The sequence below is a fragment of the Oncorhynchus mykiss genome, chromosome 1 (genome assembly GCF_057628025.1).
Source record: "Oncorhynchus mykiss isolate SJ-2025 chromosome 1, ASM5762802v1, whole genome shotgun sequence".
In the NCBI taxonomy this organism is placed as follows: domain Eukaryota; kingdom Metazoa; phylum Chordata; class Actinopteri; order Salmoniformes; family Salmonidae; genus Oncorhynchus; species Oncorhynchus mykiss.
In genome coordinates this window covers 34,516,866-34,541,035 of record NC_143022.1, presented here as the reverse complement: position 1 = coordinate 34,541,035, position 24,170 = coordinate 34,516,866, and the positions used below count along the sequence as shown (strand labels likewise).

General features: G+C 46.3%; 1 protein-coding gene across 1 annotated transcript in view; it reads right to left on the bottom strand.

Annotated features, from left to right (window-relative positions):
* Positions 1-3,060: 3,060 nt before the first annotated feature.
* The window catches only part of sema3d (sema domain, immunoglobulin domain (Ig), short basic domain, secreted, (semaphorin) 3D), a 73,729-nt gene continuing 52,619 nt past the window's right edge, over positions 3,061-24,170 (bottom strand). Inside the window, exon 18 of the mRNA XM_036976064.2 lies at positions 3,061-4,531. Coding sequence (XP_036831959.1) covers positions 4,061-4,531 — 471 coding nt within the window. The 3' untranslated portion in view covers positions 3,061-4,060. The remainder of the gene's footprint in view (positions 4,532-24,170) is intronic.

Here is a 24,170-nt window from a genome sequence, read left to right as displayed (position 1 = left end):
ACGCACAGTCATGCTGAAATATTCATCATCCTTGTTATGGGACAGAGAGAGAAATCACAGCGGAAAGGAGAAGGAAAACCTTTTACACCAAGCAATATAAGTCACATCTGTTGTATTTTTAAATGCCATACAACAACTACAGTACAATTTAAAGAGTAAAAAAATTGTGTGATCCCACTGTTGTCCTTCCTGTGTGCTACACAGTGATACACAGTGAATTTCGTTGTCAGATTTATGTCAAGGTTGCCATCATTATGTAACAATTACACTAAAAACCAGAACACAACATATTCAAAAATACAACACAACACTTTTAGACTCCTGGGGCCTCATTTATCAATCATTCGTAAGCACAAATCTGCTCGTAACCCATGCAGGGGAAACACTTCAAGCAAAGTGTGAGACTTATCTATATGAACATTTGCTTGAGTGTGTGCATAAACTCAGCCTATACTGCCATTCAGTCTCTTACAGAACAGGGCTGTGGGCATTTGAGCAAAAATGGAGGCAAACTAAACTTAGAGAGCACCTATCATCCTTTCAATCCCTCCTCTCTACCTTCTCATTCCCTGTATCCAAGTGCTAAAGCCAATTTATATCACTCTACATTTCAAGCTTCTGCCTCTAACCGTAGGAAACTCTTTTCCACCTACTCCTCCCTCAAACCTCCACCCCCTTCCCTACCCTCTTCACTCTCTGCAGACAACTTTGTCAACCACTTTGAATAGAAGGTTGACAACATTTACTCAGCCTATTGAGTCCACTGGTCCCACTCACACAGAACTACCCTATGCCTTGACCTCTTTCTGCGACTAGTGAGGTTCGGCCTTCCGAAAACCTAACCGCTTGATCCCATCCCCTACTCTGTTCTCCAGACCATCTCTGGAGACCTTCTCCAATTCCTAACTTCCCTCATCAACTCATACCTGACAACTGGCTGCGTCCCCTCTGACTTCAAAATGGCCCGAGTTGCTCCCCTCCTCAAGAAAGCAACACTCGACCTCTGTGACGTCAAAAACTTCAGACCGGTATTCCTTCTTTCTTTTCTTTCCAAAACAAGTTGAGCATGCTGTCTCTGACCACCTCTCTCTGAGTTAAATAAAGGTTAAATAAAAAATATCTTCTTGACCCTAACAAGTCAGGCTTCAAGATGGGTTACTCAATCGGGACTGCTCTTCTCTGTGTCATGGAGGCTCTCCTCTGTTCTCATCCTCCTAGATCTATCCGCTGCCTTCGACACTGAACCATCAGATCCTCCTCTCCTGCCTCTCAGGGCTGGGAGTCACAGGCTCTGCAGAGGCCTTGAACAGGCTCTGCACACTCTTGGATTGCATCCTACCTGGCATCCCACACCTACCAGGTGACGTGGAGAGGATCAGTGTCTGCACCATGTCTCTGCATGTCTGGCAGATATCTCAGCTTGGATGTCGGCCCACTACCTCAAGCTCAACCTTGACAAGACAGAGCTGCTCTTCCTCTTAGGGAAGGCCTGCTCGTTCCAAAACCTTCATAATGTCCCCCTCAGAGTCAAGTGGTCTGAGAGTCTTTAGATGTCTTTTTGGCAAACTCCAAGCGGGCTGTCATGTGCCTTTTACTGAGGAGTGGATTCCGTCTTGCCACTCTACCAGAAAGGTCTGATTGGTGAAGTGTTGCGGAGATGGTTGTCCTTCTTGACATCTCCACAGAGATGGTTCTCCCATCTCCACAGAGGAACTGTCACTTCCCTGACCATTGCTTTCTCTCCTGATTGCTCAGTTTGGCCGGGTGGCCAGCTCTAGGAAGAGTCTTCGTGGTTCCAAATTTCTTCAATTTAAGAATGATGGAGGACACTGTGTTCCTGGGGAATTTTAATGCTGCAGACATTTTTTGGTACCCTTCACCAGATCTGTGCCTCGACACAATCCTGATTCGGAGCTCTATGGACAATTCCCTTAACTTCCTGGCTTGGTTTTTGCTCTGACATGAACTGTCAACTGTGGGACCCTACATAGACTGGTGTGTGCCTTTCCAAATGATGTCCAATTAATTGAATTTACCACAGGTGGACTCCAAACAAGTTGTAGAAACATCTCAAGGATGATCAATGGAAGCATGATGCACCTGAGCTCAATTTATTTCGAGTCTCATAGCAAAGGGTCTGAATACTTATGTAAATAAGTTATTTCTGTTATTATTTTTAATGAATATGCTATTGTGTGTAGTTTGATGCGGAACAATTTGAATTGAATCAATTTTAGAATAAGGCTGTAAAGTAACCAAATGTGGAAAAAGCCAGTCTGAATACTTTCCCAATGCACTTTCTGTAATGTATTGTCATAATTACATTTTAAAGGCTAATAAGGCTAACTATTTATGAAGGAAGAACCCTCCAAAGATAAAAGGTTTCTCAGTAGAACCCGTGGTTATTGGTAGAATCCTTAGAGGGTTCTAGGCAGAACTCTTCATAGAGGGTTCTAGGTAGAACCATATATAGGCGGTTCTTTGAAGAACCCTACATAGAGGGTTCTATCTAAAGGGTTCTACCCAGCACCAAAAAGGGTTCACCTATGGGACAAACTGACATACCCTGTATGGTTCTACTTAGGATTTTTTTTCCAAGAGTATACAAGAACTTTTCAAAACCAAAAACACCTTGGGATTTATACTGTTACAGTCTGTCCAATCAGCCCAATACTGACAAACCAACCTCTCCTGTTCATCAGCTTTATCTCCCATGGAAAACACACATACACACACAAACACATACACAAGCAGTTCTCCTTGTTCAGCATCTACGACCAGCTGGGACTGGATCATCCTGAGATGCTTTGAAGAGGAATAGATCATTCTGGCCCAAGCATTAAGGCCAGCTAGTGTGTGTAATCAGTGTGTGTAATCAGTGTTTGTGTGTGTGTGTGTGCGTGTGTGTGCGTGTGTACAGCTGCTGTTACTATATCAGGACTGGACCAACTGAGCTAAACAAAGTTCACTGCTGTAAAAAAAAAAAAAAAAAAACTTACTGTGCATTTTTCATCTCTCTCTCATTCTCTCTCTCTCTCCCCCATACTCATCCATGAGAAATTATAAGACAATAGTTTATTTACAGAACTTTCAGACTCTACCAAAATAAATCTACCTACAAAAAGAGAAACATTCACTTTGTACAAAAATATGATTCTATGTTCATTCTAGACATAATATGTGATTATCATAGTAGCAGTATAATATGTCCTATCTAAGCTGAACTAGAGCATGCAGTTTCTCCTGTACATGTTATAGAAGTATTTACAGTCATTCAACATGAATGCATCTGATTAAGACACAAAACACTGAGCTCTGGGCACGTCTCATTCGGCTAAAATGGAGTTATAGCTAGAAGGGATGCAGCTAATGTCAAGGCCATGTCACACTCTCACTGTGACCTTAGACTTTGAACAAACCTACCCCCACACCGAAAGCCAGCTTAGTTAGTTAATGCTTGCTAACTTGCAAGGGCGGTAGTTAAAATTGTCAAAAAAGTTGTTTGTAGCAAGTGTAGCCAATATCAGTTTGACAACTAAGGCAAAGTGATTGCAGTGATGTTCCCCTTAAATGTACAACTACATCGTTGACATGTACTACGATCAAAACATAATGATTCTAAACACTCTCCAAAGTCCCAAATTCAAGTTCTAAACTTTCTCTGGAATTTAAAATAACTTTTGACATTGGCTGCAGCCCCTCTTAAACAAGGTTACTTTGATGCGTCAGTAAAGGCACTGAGACACTATTGAGACACAGCCATAGGGATCATGGGTAGTGTAGTTTGAGAAGCCAGGCCTACATGAGCCCTATGAGTGTTTGACTGGTATGAAAGAAGATTATACCTCTGTAAGAAGAGTCTATCGTGGTCCATACTATCAACTGCAGGATCCCAGTTCCCATGTCGTTATAACTGTCCCTCAACTAAACATGATCATCTTCCCTATTGTCCCCTCTTACACCTATAAACATTGATGGTCTCCCCTAATATTTTGACTGATTACACTTTTGGCTACTGCTGTTTCAGTAGCAACTCCTCCTCTTTGTTACCCTCACCACTTCATCCACTCCTCCACTGCCCTACCCTCTCGCCATCCTTCTCTTTATCCCTCTCTGCACCCCTCTCTCCATGGTGTCGTCTGTTCCTGCTCTTCTTCAACTCCTGGATGTGTTTCCATTTTCCTGCTCCTTGCCCTCTCCCCCCTCTCCTATTGGCCGGCCTCTTTTCCAGCCACAGCGAATCACAGTAGTCCTCCAGCGAGCCAATGGGAGAACTCATCACACGCAGATAATCCTTATAGCGCTGACGAGACTCAGCCCCGGGGCGAACTTCGACGCTGGGGTCCTCGCTGGGCTTGGTCCGCCCATCCAGATGCCCGTAGGGAATGAGACGAAGTGTAAGGCGGAGCAAAGTGTGTGTGAAGTGAGTGTGTTCCTGTGCCACACACACATACACGCCAGCGTCGGCAGGATGGAGAGAGCGGATGAGAAAACCACGGTCTGTAAGGACCACTCTGTCATCTGGCCTCACCTAGGAGAGGGGGTGAGATGAGAGAGTACACTTACTATAAGCAGTCATATACTGTAGTACTCTATAAAGACAAGGATATAATAGGAATGAAACATTAGACAGACCTTTAGCCTAACAACCAAGAAAACACAGGGAGATACGCAGAACAACATTGATAATGAAACATTAGACAGACTTTTAGCCTAACAACCAAGAAAACACAGGGAGATACGCAGAACAACATTGATAATGAAACATTAGACAGACTTTTAGCCTAACAACCAAGAAAACACAGGGAGATACGCAGAACAACATTGATAATGAAACATTATACAGACTTTTAGCCTAACAACCAAGAAAACACAGGGAGATACGCAGAACAACATTGATAATGAAACATTAGACAAACTTTTAGCCTAACAACCAAGAAAACACAGGGAGATACGCAGAACAACATTGATAATGAAACATGTGGAATGTGTGATACGGGCATCAGGTAGCCTAACGGTTAGGAGCGTTGGACCAGTAACATAAAGGTCACTGGTTCAAATCCCTGAGTTGACTAGGTGAAAAATCTGCCGATGTGCCCTTGAGCAAGTCACCTAACCCTAATTGGTCCAAGGTCGCCGTCAACAATGGTGGATCCCTGGCTCTGACCCCACTCTCAGGAGGAGTGGGATATGCAAAGAAAATAAAACCCAATTCACTTGTACGTGTGAAATAGGACAAATGTGAGCACCCAATTATCGTATCTTATATCTGGGTGAACGAACACTCAGGTCTAACAGGGAAAACCAGACCCATCAACACCAGACTGTAACCCTTCAGCAACATGTCACACACCAATGCCTCACTCACGCACACAGCTAATTTGCACTCAAGGTGTGTTAAGCATGGTAATGGCCCTTGAAACAGGATGCACATTAAAGGTTTGGGTGCGGTGTTTGTCGACTGATGGGGTCAGAGGTGTGTGTGTCACGGTCAGTGGTGCTAGTGTAGCAGCGTGATAATCGTCTTCCCTCCGTGCCCACAAACATCCCCTGTGATTCATCAGGTGACACGGCCTAAAACAACACAGCTGGGCTCTGTGTGTGTGTGTGAGAGAGAGGGAGTAAGCGGGAACGTTTCAAAGCATACCTCCCCCCTGCCAGCGGTGAAGAGGAAGAGATCATTCTGGCCAGCTAGTGTGTGTGATCTGTGTGTGCGTGTTGATGTTGATGATGTGTAGCTGAGCCAGGGGCAGCAGACCATACAGCTGGGATATGATTGGAGTCTGGACATGGTGGCCCATATAGAGAGGTTCTAGAGTTTAGCACTGTGCTATTATAGGTATATACTTTACAGGTGGAATCTGACTGTAGTTTGTAGAGAGTCGAGTGGAATGTACTGTACTGTATGTTTCACACGATTCTGCATTTATTCGGAGTATGTTTTGTTTGAATCAACCGTTTGGAGACACCAGCTCTTAGGTTTTATAGCTGAGTTTTACAAGGGGATGTGTTCAGCGGATATGGGGGACATGAAACACAGTGAATTAACAGATACTGCAGGTGTTCGGACCAGCTGGTCCAAGGTACTTCCTGTCACAGACGGTCTGGATTAGAAATGATGGAAAGAGAAGAAGAAGAGAGATAGAGATAGGTGGGGTGTGTGGAAGAAACTGAAGAAACAGAGGGTGAAGATTTGAAAAGGGAGGAAGGGATTGAGGAGAGGTAGAGGACATACGGAATGAGTTGGAGGACAGAAGGAAGGAATGGAAAAGAGAGAAAGTGTGATGGGAGGAAAGGAAAGGCTGGAGAGTGAAATGTTGAAATAAAACAGACAACAGACAAGTCCAGCTGGAAGACCACACACACACACACACACACACACACACACACACACACACACACACACACACACACACACACACACACACACACACAAACAAAATACAGTATCAGGGATCTAAAGTGCCACCAGTTTGGATAGGCGGAAAAATATTTTGCTGTGCGACCAGGAGCTTCAGTTTTGGAGCACTGCGCGACTAGGAAAACACTATAATAGTTTTAATGATAGGACATTGCTGTACCATTGTTTCTGAGTACCCTAGAGAAAAGCAAGTGCAGAACCGATAGCGTCATGGGTGCACCACAACTGCAGCAGAAATGGCTTGTAGCCAAACCAGGTCAAAAGATCTGACCCATATTACTGGTGCAACATTTTATTTTTCTTTAGCAGATTGTAATAAACGTATTTTAGGGTGTTTTCACACTTGGTCCCTTTTTAAGCCAATTTTTGTGAACTCAGTGTGGTTCGCTTACTTTTTTTTGTGCAGTGTGAACACTCCACAGGAAATCAGACCCTTCAAAAGAGCCCCAAAAGCTGACTGAACGGAGACCATCTCGAGCGTTGGTCTGAGTTCCGTTCACTTGAATTCCGTGGTCTGGTTCCCTCTTTTTAAGGCAGTTGTCATTATTCCCCCACCCCACGCTCGACCACTGCAACAATGGTTCCCCTGCCATAAACCCTCACATTAGTGCCACAAAAGAGAGAAGACGATGATGTTTGCAGAAAAAAACACGCTGTTTTTGGATATTGATTAGCGATTGTCAAGGATGCACAGAAATTCCAAAATGTGTGTGTAGTTTTAGTTTCAGAATATTTACAAGATGTGATCTATAGGCTAATAGAGCTTCATAAGCTGTTTATTCAATAGTGGGGTTTGAATAGTGAGAAGACAACAACATATTTGGTGAGAATCACAACATAGGGGACAAAATCAATTCTAGCTTTTAAAGTGGCAGAAGCCTACATTGGATGTACAGTGTTAAATGACAGCATTATTTAATCTGTAGTTATTCTTCTGCTATTTAATCTGTTAGCGATAATATTGATATGTTAATATAATCTTCTGATTACAATTATTATGTCCCATGTTTTAACTAAATGCAATCTATTAGCTTCCAAAATGTAAGTAGGAAACACATTCTGATGGAAAGGGTTGTCCTGCACTTTGTAAAAACCCAGAGTGCATTGAGTGAATGTTGGAAAATGTTATTGGTTCCTTTGTAAACAAAGCCATGTGAATGCAAAGAGGACTCGAACCAAAGTAGGTGAAGTGAACTGGCAAAAGAGCTTAGTCCTCAGTAAAAGGCAAGGGCAGTGTGAAAACAAAGATGGAAAGAGTGGAACTCACCCAGCCTCCTAGACCGGCAGTTGAGAGGAGACTACCAGGGCACAGACCATATGTGAAGTGGCCTGGCGCCAGTGACAAGAAGTTGTGGGAAACAGTGACTGACCTTACCTTGACCCCCGAGAAACTTCGAGGCACAGTGGAGAAGAAGTTGGAGAGGATGGGGGACATCATCTATGCGTACGGGACAGAACGATTTGGAGTGGAAGAGGCAAAAGGCGGGAGAAAGGTTCCAACCCCACCAGTTTCCAGGAGGCAACAAGAAATCAAGCGCCTCGTTCAAGAAAGGCGACAGCTTAAGAAACAGTGGAAGAAGGCCTCGGAAGTGGAAAAGGAGGGCATAGAGGCACTTCAGGTTGACATCAAAACCCGGTTGGCATCCCTCCGTAGAGCAGAGAACCTACGGAAATGCAGAAGGAAGAAAGAACAAACTAGAACTCGATTCTATAAAGATCTCTTCAAGTTCCTAAAAAGTCTCTTCACAAAGGAAAAAAGTGGAGCTCTAAAAACAACAAAGAAAGACCTAGAGGAGCACCTGAGAACAACAAACTTTGACTCAAAGCAACATGAACATCTGGCCATCCCATCAGATATCCCACCCATGGAACCCCCGGAACATCATATTGAGACCAGCCCAGACATGGAAAGAGGTGGAAAACACAGTTCGACGGGCAAGAACAGCATCAGCCCCGGGGCCAAATGGAGTCCTGTACAAAGTGTATAAGAACGCACCAGACGTCCTGAGGTTCCTCTGGAGGCTTATGAGAACAGCTTGGCAAAAAAAGATGATACCCAAAGTGTGGCGTAGAGCAGGCGGGGTCCTGATCCCTAAGGAGAAGGATGCAGTGAACATCAGCCAATTCCGCCGAATCTCCTTACTGAATGTCGAGGGTAAAATCTTCTTTAGGGTCATTGACAAGAGGATGGCCGAGTACCTGCAAAGGAATGCGTACGTCGATACATCTGTACAGAAGGCAGGAATATCAGGGTTCTCTGGCTGCTTGGAACATTCCAGCATGATCTGGCACCAGAGTCAAATGGCCAAGGTGGAGAAAAGGGACCTCCATGTAGTCTTCCTCGACCTCGCCAATGCATTTGACTCTGTGCCCCATGAACTCCTGTGGTCTGCCTTCAGATTTTCCCACATACCTGACACCATCACAACCCTGGTGAAGTCGTACTTCCAGGATCTGCAGTTCTGCTTCACCACCTCAGAGTTCATCACCTCATGGCAGTGCCTGAATGTAGGTATAATGGCGGGATGTACCATTTCTCCATTGGCATTCATAATGGCAATGGAGGTTATCATCAGATCCTCAAAATGGGTTGCTGGTGGACAGCGAGTCGACTCTGGTTTCCACCTCCCTCCACTCAGAGCCTACATGGACGACATTACATCATTGACCACCACTGTCCCATGCACCAGGAGACTGCTCAGAAAACTCGAGGAGAACATCAGCTGGGCCCATATGAAGATTAAACCATCCAAGTCACGCAGCATCTCGATTGTGAAGGGAGTACTCTCTGACCTGAAATTCTTCATCGGAGATGACCAAATCCCAACAGTGTCTGGGCAGCCGGTAAAACGCCTTGGAAGGTGGTATGATGCAAGACTGAAGGACAAAGACCAGGTGCAACAGCTGCGCAAAGACATCAGTAGTAGCCTACAGTCCATCGACAACACCCAGCTACCTGGAAAGTTAAAGGCCTGGTGTCTGCAGTTTGGTCTCCTACCCAGGGTGTTGTGGCACTTAGCAGTGTATGAGGTTCCAATCTCAATAGTGGAGAAGATGGAAAGAGGAGTCGCAGGCTACTTAAAGAAGTGGCTCGGAGTTCCACGATGCCTTACCACCATAGGCCTCTATGGAGATGGTGTCCTCAAGCTGCCCCTCACCAGTCTAACAGAGGAATTCAAGTGTGCAAAAACCAGGCTCCAGATGACACTGAGTGAATCTCGAGACCCAGTGGTGAGCAACAACGCGCCGACCTTGGCAACTGGGCGCAAATGGAGGCAAGGAAAAGCAGTCCAGGAGGCAACAGCAGCCCTCAGACATGCTGACATTGTGGGTCATGTTCCTGCAAGGGAGAGGAGGCCTTGGGCTAACTAGCCGTGCTGCTTGGAGTAAGGCCACTGCACCAGAGCGGCGGAAGATGGTAGTGCAGGAAGTACGCCATCAGGAAGAGGCTGCAAGGTGGGCCAAGGCAGTCTCTCTTTCCAAACAGGGACAGTGGACTCGATGGAACAGTGTGGAGAAGAGGAAGATCAGCTGGAAGGATCTGTGGGCCATGGAAGCGAGGCGGTTGAGCTTTTCCATCAGAGCAACATATGACGTCCTTCCAACACCAGTTAATCTTCACCAATGGTATGGTGAAGATCCGGACTGTGCCCTCTGTTCCATGCCAGCCAACCTCAGGCACATTCTCACAGGGTGTAAAACAAGCCTCACCCAAGGACGCTACACTTGGCGTCACAACCAAGTCCTTAAAAACCTTGCGTCCGCCCTGGAGGACAAGCGAGCTGCCACCAACTCCCTACCACCCCCAGCAGCATCACACCCCTTACGGACAAACTTTGTCCGCGAAGGGGCTAAACCACTGAAGAGCGGCTCTACACCATTAGAGCGAGACCAGCTGCGCTTGGCCCGCGACTGGAAAATGCTAGCTGACAATGGCCGGCAACTTGTGTTTCCTCCGGAGATCGACTTGACATGGTGCTCTGGTCCCGTTCGCTCAAGAAGGTCTTCATCATTGAGCTCACAGTACCCTGGGAGGACTCAGTAGATGAGGCTTATGAGCGAAAACATCTGCGCTATGCCGATCTAGCTGCCGAAGCATGGCATCATGGCTGGAACACAGAAGTCCGACCAGTGGAGGTAGGCTGCAGAGGTTTTGTGGCAACATCTACAACCAGACTGCTTAGAGACCTGGGAATTAAGGGCCAGAGCCAGCGTTCGGCAATCAAAGCTGTATCGGAGGCGGCAGAAGGCAGCAGTCAGTGGCTCTGGATGAAGAGGAAAGACCCCAGCTGGGCCCCGAAGTGAGAGGGCCAGGAGGTATGCGGTCAACAATGCTTGACTCAGGGAGGAGGACGCCCCTGCCATGCATAGTCCCATGGGATGTTGGGTATCAACAACAAGGCAACTCCTATGACTAATTGGGAATGGGACGCAAGCGTAGGATTGATCACCCTTTCGCTGGCCGCCTTTGGGGAGGGTGTATAGTGTGAAAGGCCGAAACACCCTAGGAACCAAAAGGTACACTACTGACGATGTGCTCCCCAAATTACACCAGGCTCACTGTTCATGAACTCTTGGAAGTGCATGCACAAAGGATAGTAACATCTCATCCTGTGTTCTTGGAATCAGTCCTCAGTAAAAGGCAAGGGCAGTGTGAAAACAAAGATAACTGAGTTACTTCGCTTTTTTAAATCCCAGAGTTCACTTTTAAAGAGGACTGAGATCCGGGATTTTAAACAGGACTACAGACTACAGTACATCAAGGCAAAGGGTGGCTACTTTGAAGAATCTCAAATATACAATATATTTAGATTTGTTTAACACTCTTTTGGTTACTACATGATTCCATATTTGTTATTTCATAGTTTTGATGTCTTCACTATTATTCTACAATGTAGAAAATAGTAAAAATAAAGAAAAACCCTGGATTGAGTAGGTGTGAAAACACCCACATTCATAAAACATGTCGTGGGCCGTTCTAAAACGACTTGCCCATTTGTTTACACACTCATGTTACCTCATTGGCTAGCTAGCTGACAACCTGGGGATTTTACCAGTACATCCAAACATTTGGGGGCACAGAAAGTAAGGAAAGGGGATAGCTTACTCAGGAGATCAATGTTCATAGCAATGAATGAATAATAGATCTCTTGCATGTCGTCATCACAAATCTGACATTTTTAAAAATACAATTTTCAATGTAATGCATCTCAATAGGAAAAGTGTGCTTTTACACAATGCAGAAACCTAATATTCCACAAATGACTAATTTCAATAACAGGTATTTGTGTCAACATCTTAGTTTTATAATAAACTAACAGTGTTACATATTAGTTTCTAGGGCACAACATGTGCTTCAAAAGTAGCTAGAAGTGTCACGGTTTTCCTCCTCTTCATCTGAAGAGGAGAGGCGAGAAGGATCGGAGGACCAATATGCGGTGTGGTAAGTGTCCATGGTTCTTTTAATAAGAAAATCTCAACATGAACACAACTACAAAACAAGAAACGTGAAAACCCGAAACAGTCCCATGTGGCACAAACACTGACACAGGAAACAATCACCCATAAAATACCCAAAGAATATGGCTGCCTAAATATGGTTCCCAATCAGAGACAACAATAAACACCTGCCTCTGATTGAGAACCACTCTAGGCAACCATAGACTTACCTAGACAACTAAACTGAACACAACCCCATTAATCTAATAAACCCCTAGACAAGATGAAACACAATAAATCACCCATGTCACACCCTGGGCGTCTGTCCACGGTGGCGGCTCTGGCGCGGGACGTGGACCCCACTCCACCATAGTCTTAGTCCGTTTTTGTAGCATCCTAGGAACGGCGACCCTCGCCGCCGACCTAGGATTGGCAACCCTACCAAATGGTCCCACTGGACTAAGGGGCAGCTCCGGACTGAGGTAGCTCAGGCTGGTTGACGGCTCTGGCAGCTTCTGGCTGAATGGTGGCTCTGGCATATCCTGGCTGAATGGCGGATCCTGGCTGACTGGCAGCTCTGGCGGATCCTGGCTGACTGGCGGCTCTGGCGGATCCTGGCTGACTGGCGGCTCTGGCAGATCCTGGCTGACTGGCGGCTCTGGCGGATCCTGGCTGACTGGCGGCTCTGGCGGATCCTGGCTGACTGGCAGCTCTGGCGGATCCTGGCTGACTGGCGGCTCTGGAGGAATCTGGCTGACTGGCGGCTCTGGAGGAACCTGGCTGACTGGCGGCTCTGGAGGAACCTGGCTGACTGGTGGCTCTGGAAGAACCTGGCTGACTGGCGGCTCTGGAAGATCCTGGCTGACTGGCGGCTCTGGAAGATCCTGGCTGACTGGAGGCTCGGGAGGATCCTGGCTGACTGGCGGCTCTGGAAGATCCTGGCAGACTGGCGGCTCCTTGCAGACTGGAGACTCTAGCAGATCTGGACAGACGGGAGACTCTAGCAGATCTGGACATACGGGAGACTCTAGCAGATCTGGACAGACTGGAGACTCTAGCAGCTCTGGACAGACTGGAGACTCTAGCAGCTCTGGACAGACGGCAAACTCTAGCAGCTCTGGACAGACGGCAGACTCTAGCAGCTCTGGACAGACGGCAGACTCTAGCAGCTCTGGACAGACGGGGCGCACTGTAGGCCTGGTGTGTGGTGCCGGCGCTGGTGGTACTGGGCCGAGGACACGCACCTCAGGGCGAGTGCGGGGAGGAGGAACAGGGAGTACTGGGCTCTGGACACGCACAGGAAGCCTGGTGCGGGGGGCTGCCACCGGAGGGCTGGTGCATGTAGGTGGCACTGGATAGACCGGACCGTGCAGGCGCACTGGAGCTCTTGAGCACCGAGCCTGCCCAACCTTACCTGGTTGAATGCTCCCGGTCGCCCTGCCAGTGCCGCGAGGTGGAATAGCCTGCACTGGGCTGTGCAGGCGAACCGGGGACACCATGCGTAAGGCTGGTGCCATGTACACCGGCCCAAGGAGACGCACTGGAGACCAGATGCGTAGAGCCGGCTTCATACCACTCGGCTCGATGCCCACTCTAGCCCGGCCGATGCGAGGAGCTGGTATGCACCGCACCGGGCTATGCACCCGCACTCGGGACACCGTGCGCTCCACAGCATAACACGGTGCCTGCCCGGTCTCTCTCGCTCTCCGGTAAGCACAGGAAGTTGGCGCAGGTCTCCTACCTGGCTTTGCCATACTTCCTGTGTGCCACCCCCAATACATTTTTGGGGCTGACACTCGGGTTTCCAGCCCTGCTTCCGTGCTGCCTCTTCAAACCGCCGCCTCTCTGCTTTGGCTGCCTCCAGCTCTGCCTTGGGGCGGCGATATTCCCCCGGCTGTGTCCAGGGACAATCACTGTCCAACTCGTCCTCCCATGTCCATTCCTCCTTGTGCTGCTCCTGCTGCCGTTTCTCCTGCTGCACCTTGGGGCGGCGACACGCCCCTGGCTTTGCCCAGGGTCCTCTCCCGTCAAGGATTTCCTCCCACGTCCAGAAGTCCTGCCTGTCACCACGCCGCTTGGTCCTGTTGTGCTGGCTGATTCTGTCACGGTTTTCCTCCTCTTCATCTGAAGTGGAGAGGCGAGAAGGATCGGAGGACCAATATGCGGAGTGGTAAGTGTCCATGGTTCTTTTAATAAGAAAATCTCAACATGAACACAACTACAAAACAAGAAACGTGAAAACCCGAAACAGTCCCGTGTGGCACAAACACTGACACAGGAAACAATCACCCACAAAATACCCAAAGAATATGGCTGCCTAAATATGGTTCCCAATCAGAGACAACGATAAACACCCACCTCTGATTGAGAACCACTCTAAGCAACCATAGACTTACCTAGACAACTAAACTGAACACAACCCGATTAATCTAATAAACCCCTAGACAAGATGAAACACAATAAATCACCCATGTCACACCCTGGCCTAAACAAAATAATAAAGAAAACAAAGATAACTAAGGCCAGGGCGTGACAAGAAGGAATATACCCTAGGCCCATTATATGCTGTATCTCAAGCCATTAAAAAAAAATCTATATTTTCTTGTGCTCCTAAATTTCAGTCTCTCGGTCCCTGCTTTGATGCACCTGTACTGACCTCGCCTTCTGGATGATAGCGGGGTAAACAGGCAGTGGCTCGGGTGGTTGTTGTCCTTGATGATCTTTATGGCCTTCCTGTGACATCGGGTGGTGTAGGTGTCCTGGAGGGCAGGTAGTTTGCCCCCGGTGATGCATTGTGCAGACCTCACAACCCTCTGGAGAGCCTTACGGTTGTGGGCGGAGCATTTGCGGCACCAGGCAGTGATACAGCCCGACAGGATGCTCTCGATTGAGCATCTGTAAAAGTTTGTGAGTGCTTTTGGTGACAAGCCAAATTTCTTCAGCATCCTGAGGTTGAAGAGGCGCTGCTGCGCCTTCTTCACCACGCTGTCTGTGTCGGTGGACCAATTCAGTTTGTCCGTGATGTGTACGCCGAGGAACTTAAAACTTACTACCCTCTCCACTACTGTCCCGTCGATGTGGTTAGGGGGGTGCTCCCTCTGCTGTTTCCTGAAGTCCACGATCATCTCCTTTGTTTTGTTGACGTTGAGTGTAAGGTTATTTTCCTGACACCACACCCCGATGGCCCTCACCTCCTCCCTGTAGGACGTCTCGTTGTTGTTGGTAATCAAGCCTACCACAGTAGTGTCGTTTGCAAACTTGATGATTGAGTTGGAGGCGTGAATGGCCACGCAGTCGTGGGTTGACAGGGAGTACAGGAGAGGGCTCAGAACGCACCCTTATGGGGCCCCAGTGTTGAGGATCAGCGGGGTGGAGATGTTGTTACCTACCCTCACCACCTGGGTGCAGTCCGTCAGGAAGTCCAGTACCCAGTTGATCAGGGTGTGGTCGAGACCCAGGGTCTCAAGCTTGATGACGAGTTTGGAGGGTACTATGGTGTTAAATGCTGAGCTGTGGTCGATGAACAACATTCTCACATAGGTATTTCTCTTGTCCAGATGGGTTAGGGCAGTTTGCAGTGTGGTTGTGATTGCGTCGTTTGTGGACCTATTGGGGTGGTAAGCAAATTGGAGTGGGTCTAGGGTGTCAGGTAGGGTGGAGGTGATATGGTCCTTGACTAGTCTCTTAAAGCACTTCATGAGTGCTAGTAGTCGTTTAGCTCAGTTACCTTAGCTTTCTTGGGAACAGGAACAATGGTGGCCCTCTTGAAGCATGTGGGAACAGCATACTGGGATAAGGATTAATTGAATATGTCCATAAACACACCAGCCAGCTGGTCTGCGCATGCTCTGAGGACGCGGCTGGGGATGCCCTCTGGGCCTGCAGCCCTGCGAGGGTTAACACGTTTAAATGTTTTACTCAAGTCAGCTGCAGTGAAGGAGAGTCCGCAGGTTTTGGTAGCGGGCCATGTCAGTGGCACTGTATTTTCCTCAAAGCGAGCAAAGAAGTTGTTTAGTCTGTCTGGTAGCAAGACATCCTGGTCCGCGACGGGGCTGATTTTCTTTTTGTAATCCGTGATTGACTGTAGACCCTTCCACATATCTTGTGTCTGAGCCGTTGAATTGAGACTCTACTTTATCTCTATACTGACGCTTAGCTTGTTTGATTGTCTTGCGGAGGCATTAGCTACACTGTTTGTATTCAGTCATGTTTCCGGTCACCTTGACCTGATTAAAAGCAGTGATTTTATGCTGCCATCAATCCACGGTTTCTGGTTTGGGAATGTTTTAATAGATGCTGTGGGTACGACATCGCTGATGCACTTGCTAATAAACTCGCTCACCGATTCAGCGTATTCGTCAATGTTGTTGTTTGACGCAATGCGGAACATATCCTAGTCCACGTGATCAAAGCAATCTTGAAGTGTGGAATCAGATTGGTCGGACCAGCGTTGAACAGATCTGAGCGCGGAAGCTTCCTGTTTTAGTCTTTGTCTATAGGCAGAGAGCAACAAAATGGAGTCGTGGTCAGCTTTTCCGAAAGGAGGGCGGGGGAGGGCCTTATATGCGTTGCGGAAGTTAGAATAACAATGTTCCAGGGTTTTGCCAGCCCTGGTAGCACAATCTATATGCTGATAGAATTTAGGGAGTCTTGTTTTCAGATTAGCCTTGTTAAAATCCCCAGCTACAATGAATGCAGCCTCGGGATATGTGATTTCCAGTTTACATAGAGTCAAATGAAGTTCGTTCAGGGCCATCTATGTGTCTGCTTGAGGGGGAATATATGCGGCTGTGATTATAATTGAAGAGAATTCTCTTGGTAGATAGTGCGGTCGACATTTGATTGGGAGGAATTCTAAATCAGGTGAACAGAAGGTCTTGAGTTAATGTATGTTGTTATGATCACACCATGTCTCGTTAATCATAAGGTATACCCTCCTGCCCCTCTTCTTACCAGAAAGATGCTTGTTTCTGTCAGCGCGATGCGTGAAGAAACCAGGTGGCTGTACCGACTCCGATAGCGTGTCTCGAGTGAGCCATGTTTCCGTGAAGCAAAGAATGTTACAGTCTCTTATGTCTCTCTGGAATGATACCCTTGCTCGGATTTCATCTATCTTGTTGTCAAGAGACTGGACATTGGCGAGTAGTATGCTCGGGAGCCGTGTGCGATGCGCCTGTCTCCGGAGCCTGACCAGAAGATCGCTTCGTCTGCCCCTTTTACGGCGTCTTTGTTTTGGTTCGCCGGCTGGGATCCGATCCATTGTCCTGGGTGGTGGGCAAAACAGAGGATCCGCTTCGGGAAAGTAGTATTCCTGGTCGTAATGATGGTGAGTTGACGTTGCTCTTATTATCCAATAGTTCCTCCCGACTGTATGGAATACAACTTAAGATTACCTGGGGTACCAATGTAAGAAAAAACACGTAAAAAAACGAAATACTGCATAGTTTCTTAGGAACACAAAGCGAGGCGGCCATCTCTGTCGGCAACCTCCTTCCCATTGTGTTGCTAACCCACAAACACATGGCCCTGCCTGGGGAGGACAGGGTTATGGTTTCCCCTGTAGAGGCACACATAAACACATGCATATGTACACTCACACACTCAGAATCATACACACTCAAATCACACATGGCCAATAAAGAAAGCAGGGAAGGTCTGGGGTAAAAGGTTGAGGTGACAGGGAAGACGGGACATGAGGAGAAGTAAAACAAGGGGAGAAGAGAGGATGGAGGAGGAAGGCGAGGGGAGATGAGAAGAGAATGATAGGTGTAATAACTGAAGGTGTTGATTAGGCCAGTCTCTGTCATCTGGTTAAGTGGATGAGTGTCAACTTCAATGAGTTGCTCTGCTCCCCTTTCCTTACCAAAACACCCCCACCCTCTCCCTGTCCCTCTCTCGATTCCTCACCTCCCAGACCCACTACTCTAACACAAACACATGTATCTCGCCATCTCTCTTTTCTTTTCTCTCTCTCTTTTCTTCACGCCTCCTCAAATACATCCTATTTCATGTAAAACACAAATAAAACCCTGTCCTCTATCTCCATCTCTCTTTCTGTTTCTTGCTCTCTCTCGCTCTTCCAGTGTCTGGTCTCAGTCAATCACCACCTGTCTAACAGAGAAAGGGTTCCCGGAAGGTTCTATTTCCTCATAACGATCCGTGAGTTCAGGGAGAGAAGAGAAGATATGATATGAGGTGGCAGGAGGAAGAGGAGAAGAGCATGAGAAAGGGAGATAAAAAATATGGATATTTGTATGGGCTGTGTTTTTGCACAACTATCATTATCATCTCCATCTTGAAGTTACTAGTGTTTGACCCTGGTCATCGGCTCTCTGCTCTACAGAGGAGAGAGTTGACAGTTGAATGTGTAGGTCTTAGACAAGGTTACTCATCGAACATCAAACAAGGAGAAGACCTGATGCATATACTGTTACATATGACACAGTGGTGGAACAAGTACCCAAATTGTCATACTTAAGTACAAGTAAAGATACACTCATAGAAAATGACTTAAGTAAAAGTGAAAGTCACCCAGTAAAATACTACTTGAGTAAAAGTCTAAAAGTATTCGGTTTAAAATATACTTAAGTATCAAAAGTAGATGTAATTGCAAAAATATACATAAGTGCCAAACGGCACAAATGTATGGTTTTTATTTATTTACAGATAGTCAAGGGCACACTCCAACACTCAGACATAGTTTACAAATGAAGCATTTGTGTTTAGTGAATCTGCCAGATCAGAGGCGATAGGGATGACCAGGGATGTTATTTTGATAAGTGTGTTAATTGGACCTGTCCTGTTAAGCATTGAAAATGTAACGAGTACTTTTGGGTGTCAGGGAAAATGTATGGAGTAAAAAGTACATTATTTTCTTTAGGAATGTAGTGGGAGCAAAAGTAAAAGTTGTAAAAAAAATATGAATAGTAAAGTACAGATACCCCAAAAAACAACTTAAGTAGTACTTTGAAGTATTTTTACTGAAGTACTTTACACCACTGATACTCCAAAAAGGTTCTCAGCTGAACCATACAGGGTTCATCAGTTTGTCCCTACAGGGTAAAACATTTCGGTGCTGGGTAGAACCCTTTAAATAGAACCCTCTATGTAGTGTTCTTCAAAGAACCTCCTGTATATGGTTCTACCTAGAACCTTCTATGAAGGGTACTGCCTAAAACAATCTATGAAGGGTTCTATCAAGAACCCTATGATTGTTGGGGGGTTCTTCCTAGAACCCTTTACAAAGATTTATACCAGCCTTATTAGGCTTTAAAATGTAATTATGCCAATACATTACCTACAGTGCATTGGGAAAGTATTCAGACCCCTTGACTTTTTCCATGTTTTGTTACGTTACAGCCTTATTCTAAAATGTATTCAATTACTTTATTTCCTCATCAAGAAAAAACAGTTTTTTAGATATGTTTGCTAATTTATAATATAATTTGGCAGCGATTTTATAATTTGGCAGCGATTATAGATTAATTTACCACAGGTGGACTCCAATCAAGTTGAAAACACACCTCAAGTATGATAAATGGAAACAGGATGTACTTGAGCTTGTAGTTTAATGCATTTTAGAATAAGGGTGTAGCATAACAAAATGTGGAAAAAGTTAATGGTCTGAATACTTTCCAAATGCACTGTCTATAATGCCTTTCTTCTAGTGCCTAGTTATAACCTAACACAGGGTTGTTAGGAATCTCCTGGTTTACAGGCCACATCTGTCCTGTAAGTCACAATATGGTGGTTTGCAAAGTGATGTGTATTTCCTATTGGTTTAAAGACAGAGGTAGGATAGCCAACAAGAGGCATTGTTAATCACCCACAACCAGCATACTGCCAGGCTAGGGAAGACTGACTACTGAAACTGCCTCGATCATCTAAACTGGAACAACCATCTCAGTGAGGGGTGCAGTAAATCTAATAACTAACAGATTGGATTAGTTTAGAAAACGGAATGTTATTTATCTTTGTGTAGCATAAAATGTATCAACCAATTAATGTAAAAATACATATTACAGTAAAACATAAAATTATGAAAATCTCCCTTGCAATAGAGCATGCTGGGAAATGTTATATATGGTTCTTTGTAGAACCCTTGTCTTTCAATGAATAATTCTTGCTTTCCTAAGAATCATTCTTGCCTTCTAAAGAATCATCAAAGAACCCTTTCTTCCAAAAATGGTTCTTATGATGTTAAAGGATCTAGTTAGAACCCTTTGCCTTACAAAGACCCCGGTTCTTGGTAGAATCATACCCTTCCACAAAGACCCCTTTTGGTACCCTTTGTTCTAAGAGTGTACCCTTCTCCCTACCTCTTCCTCTCATCCTTCTCTTTCTCCTCCTTCCCTTCCTACAGTAATTCTGGCAGTTCAAAGTCAACCAATCGTACTGCTAGAGTTAGAAACAAGCTCCGCTTCCGGTCTGAATGCAACAGTGATCTCAGTGCACTCTGGTACACACGCTTCAAATTTTTTTTGAATTTATATTTTGATGTGTGTATTTTCTGTAATTCATAAATCTCTTAGCAGACTAAGTGCAAAATCTGCCGGTGTGCCTTTGAGCGAGATACTTAACCCTAGTAGAGACCCACAGCAGAGGTGTCATAAAACCTAGCGGTCAAACAGGGCAACGGTTCCAATTGTTTCTCCACCATTAATTCTCTCCATAGGGGATTTTAGGAACTTTTAAAATAAGTGTTTCTTGTAGGCTCACCCTGGCATGACATTTTGATAAGCATGTATATCTCTCTCGGACAAGTTGACTTTTATCAATATATTCAGCTCTATTTACTCTCAGATTCTAAAATGCTAATTAGAATCAAAGTAGACATCACACAAACTAAAAATCCCTGCAAGTTCCCGCACGTCATCTCTAACTGACACATTTGCTAACAGGTATTGTCAATTTAAAACATGCACAAGACAGTTGACAGAATTGTCCATTTAAAGAAATGTTGCCAATTTATTTATTACTACATTTAACTAACATTAGATAGTTAATCCAAAGATTCTTACCTTTGTCTCGATTCAAAAGTCTCGTCAGGGTAAGCCTACATGAAAACAAAGCCCTTATTTGAAGTGTTTCTAAAATCCCCTATGGGAAAAATTTATGGTGGAAAAAGAAATGATTGGAACAATTTCCCTGTTTGACCAGTAGGTTTTATGGGTATTATGACTCATACCGTGGTACTCTATTGCTGCTGTAAGTCACTCTGGATAAGAGTGTCTGCTAATTGGCTAAAATATGAACATGGCATAAGTCATGTTGTGTAGAATTGCAGAAAATTTGCTTAAAAACATTTCTCTCCACCCTATAATGTTGGAAAATGCATGACATGAGTTATAACATTGTAATGTTTTTCTCTCTGCAAATTATTATTTTTCTTGCAAAGATTGCTGATCTAGAACATGGAAGCACCACTCCAGGTTGTTTTGGTTGGTTGTGTTGTTTTGCTGTCATGTAAGGGCACATGATGTACCACTTAAAGCAGTTAAAATGTCTGTTTTTCAGCCATGGGACATGATGACTTACACCGAACCTCTGTAGCACTGCCAGTACTGTAAGCCTCTGATAACACAAGATTTACTTCTTTCCTGACCTGACCCCTCTCCACAAGCTGTGAGTGTGCTCAGAGAGGCAAACGGGTGAGGACCCAAAAAAGGCGAGAAAAACATTTCCGCACAGAAGCACGGTGTGAAGTGCAAGAAAAAATGTGTCTATTTTCAGGGAATAAGAACATAACACACATTTGATTAATCTTAATACTCCTAACTTTCCAAACCACAATAGACAGATAAAATAGTTCCAGAGAGAGTTGGGCTCTTTGGTCTGTGTTCAAGGTTTATCATGACATGTAATGAAAATCTCAGTCTCCCAGACAGAAATACATAGTCCACTGGGGGCACACTAAATCAACGTTGTTTCCATGTAATTTCAACTAAATTAGGTTGCACCAACGTGGAATAGACGTTGAATTGATGTCTGTGCTCAGGGGGAGGATACCATAAAATCTTTTTCTCAGGTTTTCACTCTCAAAATCACACTTTTTAAAATAGAAAATCAAGACAATTGGAAGTTCTATGTCCACAACAATGCTTCAACCACATCAGGAGACCTCTTTCCACATCAGGAGACCACTTTCCACATCAGGAGACCACTTGAATAAATTAAAAAGGGGGGAGTAGTTGCTTTTAATGAAATTGCACACCAACAAGAGACCATTGTGTTTTGTTAGCTGTGTTTCTGTAGGGGTTCTTGTAGTGGTGTTTAATGTGACGAGAGAGTTTGCTAAACAAATACCCACCCAATTGATACAAATCATTATGATATCATTCTGCCAGGTAGGCCTACATTGCAATCAACATTTAATTTGGAAAGTTTATTGGGAAAGCCTTTAGAAATGACTATTTAAGCATGCTAATTGGCTACACTTGTCACGCCCTGACCATAGTTTACTTTGTATTTTCTATGTTTTGATTGGTCAGGGTGTGATCTGAGTGGGCATTCTATGTTACATGTCTAGTTTGTCTAGTTCTATGTTCGGCCTGATATGGTTCTCAATCAGAGGCAGGTGTTCGTCATTGTCTCTGATTGGGAACCATATTTAGGTAGCCTGGGTTTCACTGTGTGTTTGTGGGTGATTGTTCCTGTCTATGTGTTTTTCACCAGATAGGCTGTTTTAGGTTTTCGTTACGTTCATCACGTTCTTTATTTTGTAGTGTTTGCATTGATTCGTGTTTTACGTTTGTTCATTAAAACATGGATCGCAATCTACACGCTGCATTTTGGTCCGACTCTCCTTCACATAAAGAAAACCGTTACAGAATCACCCACCACCAACGGACCAAGCGGCGTGTCAACAGGCAGCAACAGCAGCGTAAAGAGGAATGGACATGGGAGGACGTTTTAGATGGCAAGGGCTGTTACACTTGGGAGGAGATACTGGCTGGAAGAGATCGCCTCCCATGGGAACAGGTGGAGGCACTTAGGAGAGCAGAGGCAGCCGGAGAGAGGAGCCGGCGATATGAGGGAACACGGCTGGCAAGGAAGCCCGAGAGGCAGCCCCAAAAATTTCTTGGGGGGGGGCTAACAGGGAGTATGGCTACGCCAGGTAGGAGACCTGGGCAGACTCCCTGTGCTTACCGGGGGGCTAGAGAGACCGGACAGACACCGTGTTATGCAGTGGTGCGCACGGTGTCTCCAGTGCGGGTGCATAGCCCAGTGCGGTATATTCCAGCTCCGCGTGTCTGCCGGGCTAGATTGAGCGTCGAGCCTGATGCCATGAAGCCGGCTCTACGCAGCTGGTCCCCAGTGCGTCTCCTTGGGCCGGCTTACATGGCACCAGCCTTGCGCTCGGTGTCTTCGGTTCGCCTGCATAGCCCAGTGCGGGCTATTCCACCTCGCCGCACTGGCAGGGCGACCGTGAGCATTCAACCAGGTAAGGTTGGGCAGGCTCGGTGCTCAAGAGCTCCAGTGCGCCTGCACGGTCCGGTTTTTCCAGTACCACCTCCACACCCCAGCCCTCCGGTAGCAGCTCCCCGCACCAGGCTTCCTGTGCGTGTCCTCGGCCCAGTACCACCAGTGCCAGCACCACGCATCAGGCCTACAGTGCGCCTCGCCTGTCCAGCGCTGTCGGAGCCCTCCTCCTCTCCAGCGTTGTCGGAGTCTCCCGCCTGTTTAGCGCTGTTAGAGCCTTCCTTCTCTACAGCGCTGCCGGAGTCTCCCGCCTGTTCAGAACTGCCAGTTTGCAAAGAGCTGCCAGTTAGCATAGAGCTGCCAGTTAGCATAGAGCTGCCAGTTAGCATAGAGCTGCCAGTTAGCATAGAGCTGCCAGTTAGCATACAGCTGCCAGTTAGCATAGAGCTGCCAGTTAGCATAGAGCTGCCAGTCTGCAAGGAGCTGCCAGTCTGCAAGGAGCTGCCAGTCTGCAAGGAGCTGCCAGTCTGCATAGAGCTGCCAGTCTGCAAAGCTGCCAGTCTGCAAGGAGCCGCCAGAGCTGCCAGTCTGCAAGGAGCCGCCAGAGCTGCCAGTTAGCATGGAGCAGCCAGGGCCGCCAGTCAGTATGGAGCAGCCAGGGCCGCCAGTCAGCATGGAGCAGCCAGGGCCGCCAGTCAGCATGGAGCAGCCAGGGCCGCCAGTCAGCATGGAGCAGCCAGGGCCGCCAGTCAGCATGGAGCAGCCAGTCAGCATGGAGCAGCCAGAGCAGCCAGTCAGCATGGAGCAGCCAGAGCTGCCAGTCAGCATGGAGCAGCCAGTCAGCATGGAGCAGCCAGGGCCGCCAGTCAGCATGGAGCAGCCAGTCAGC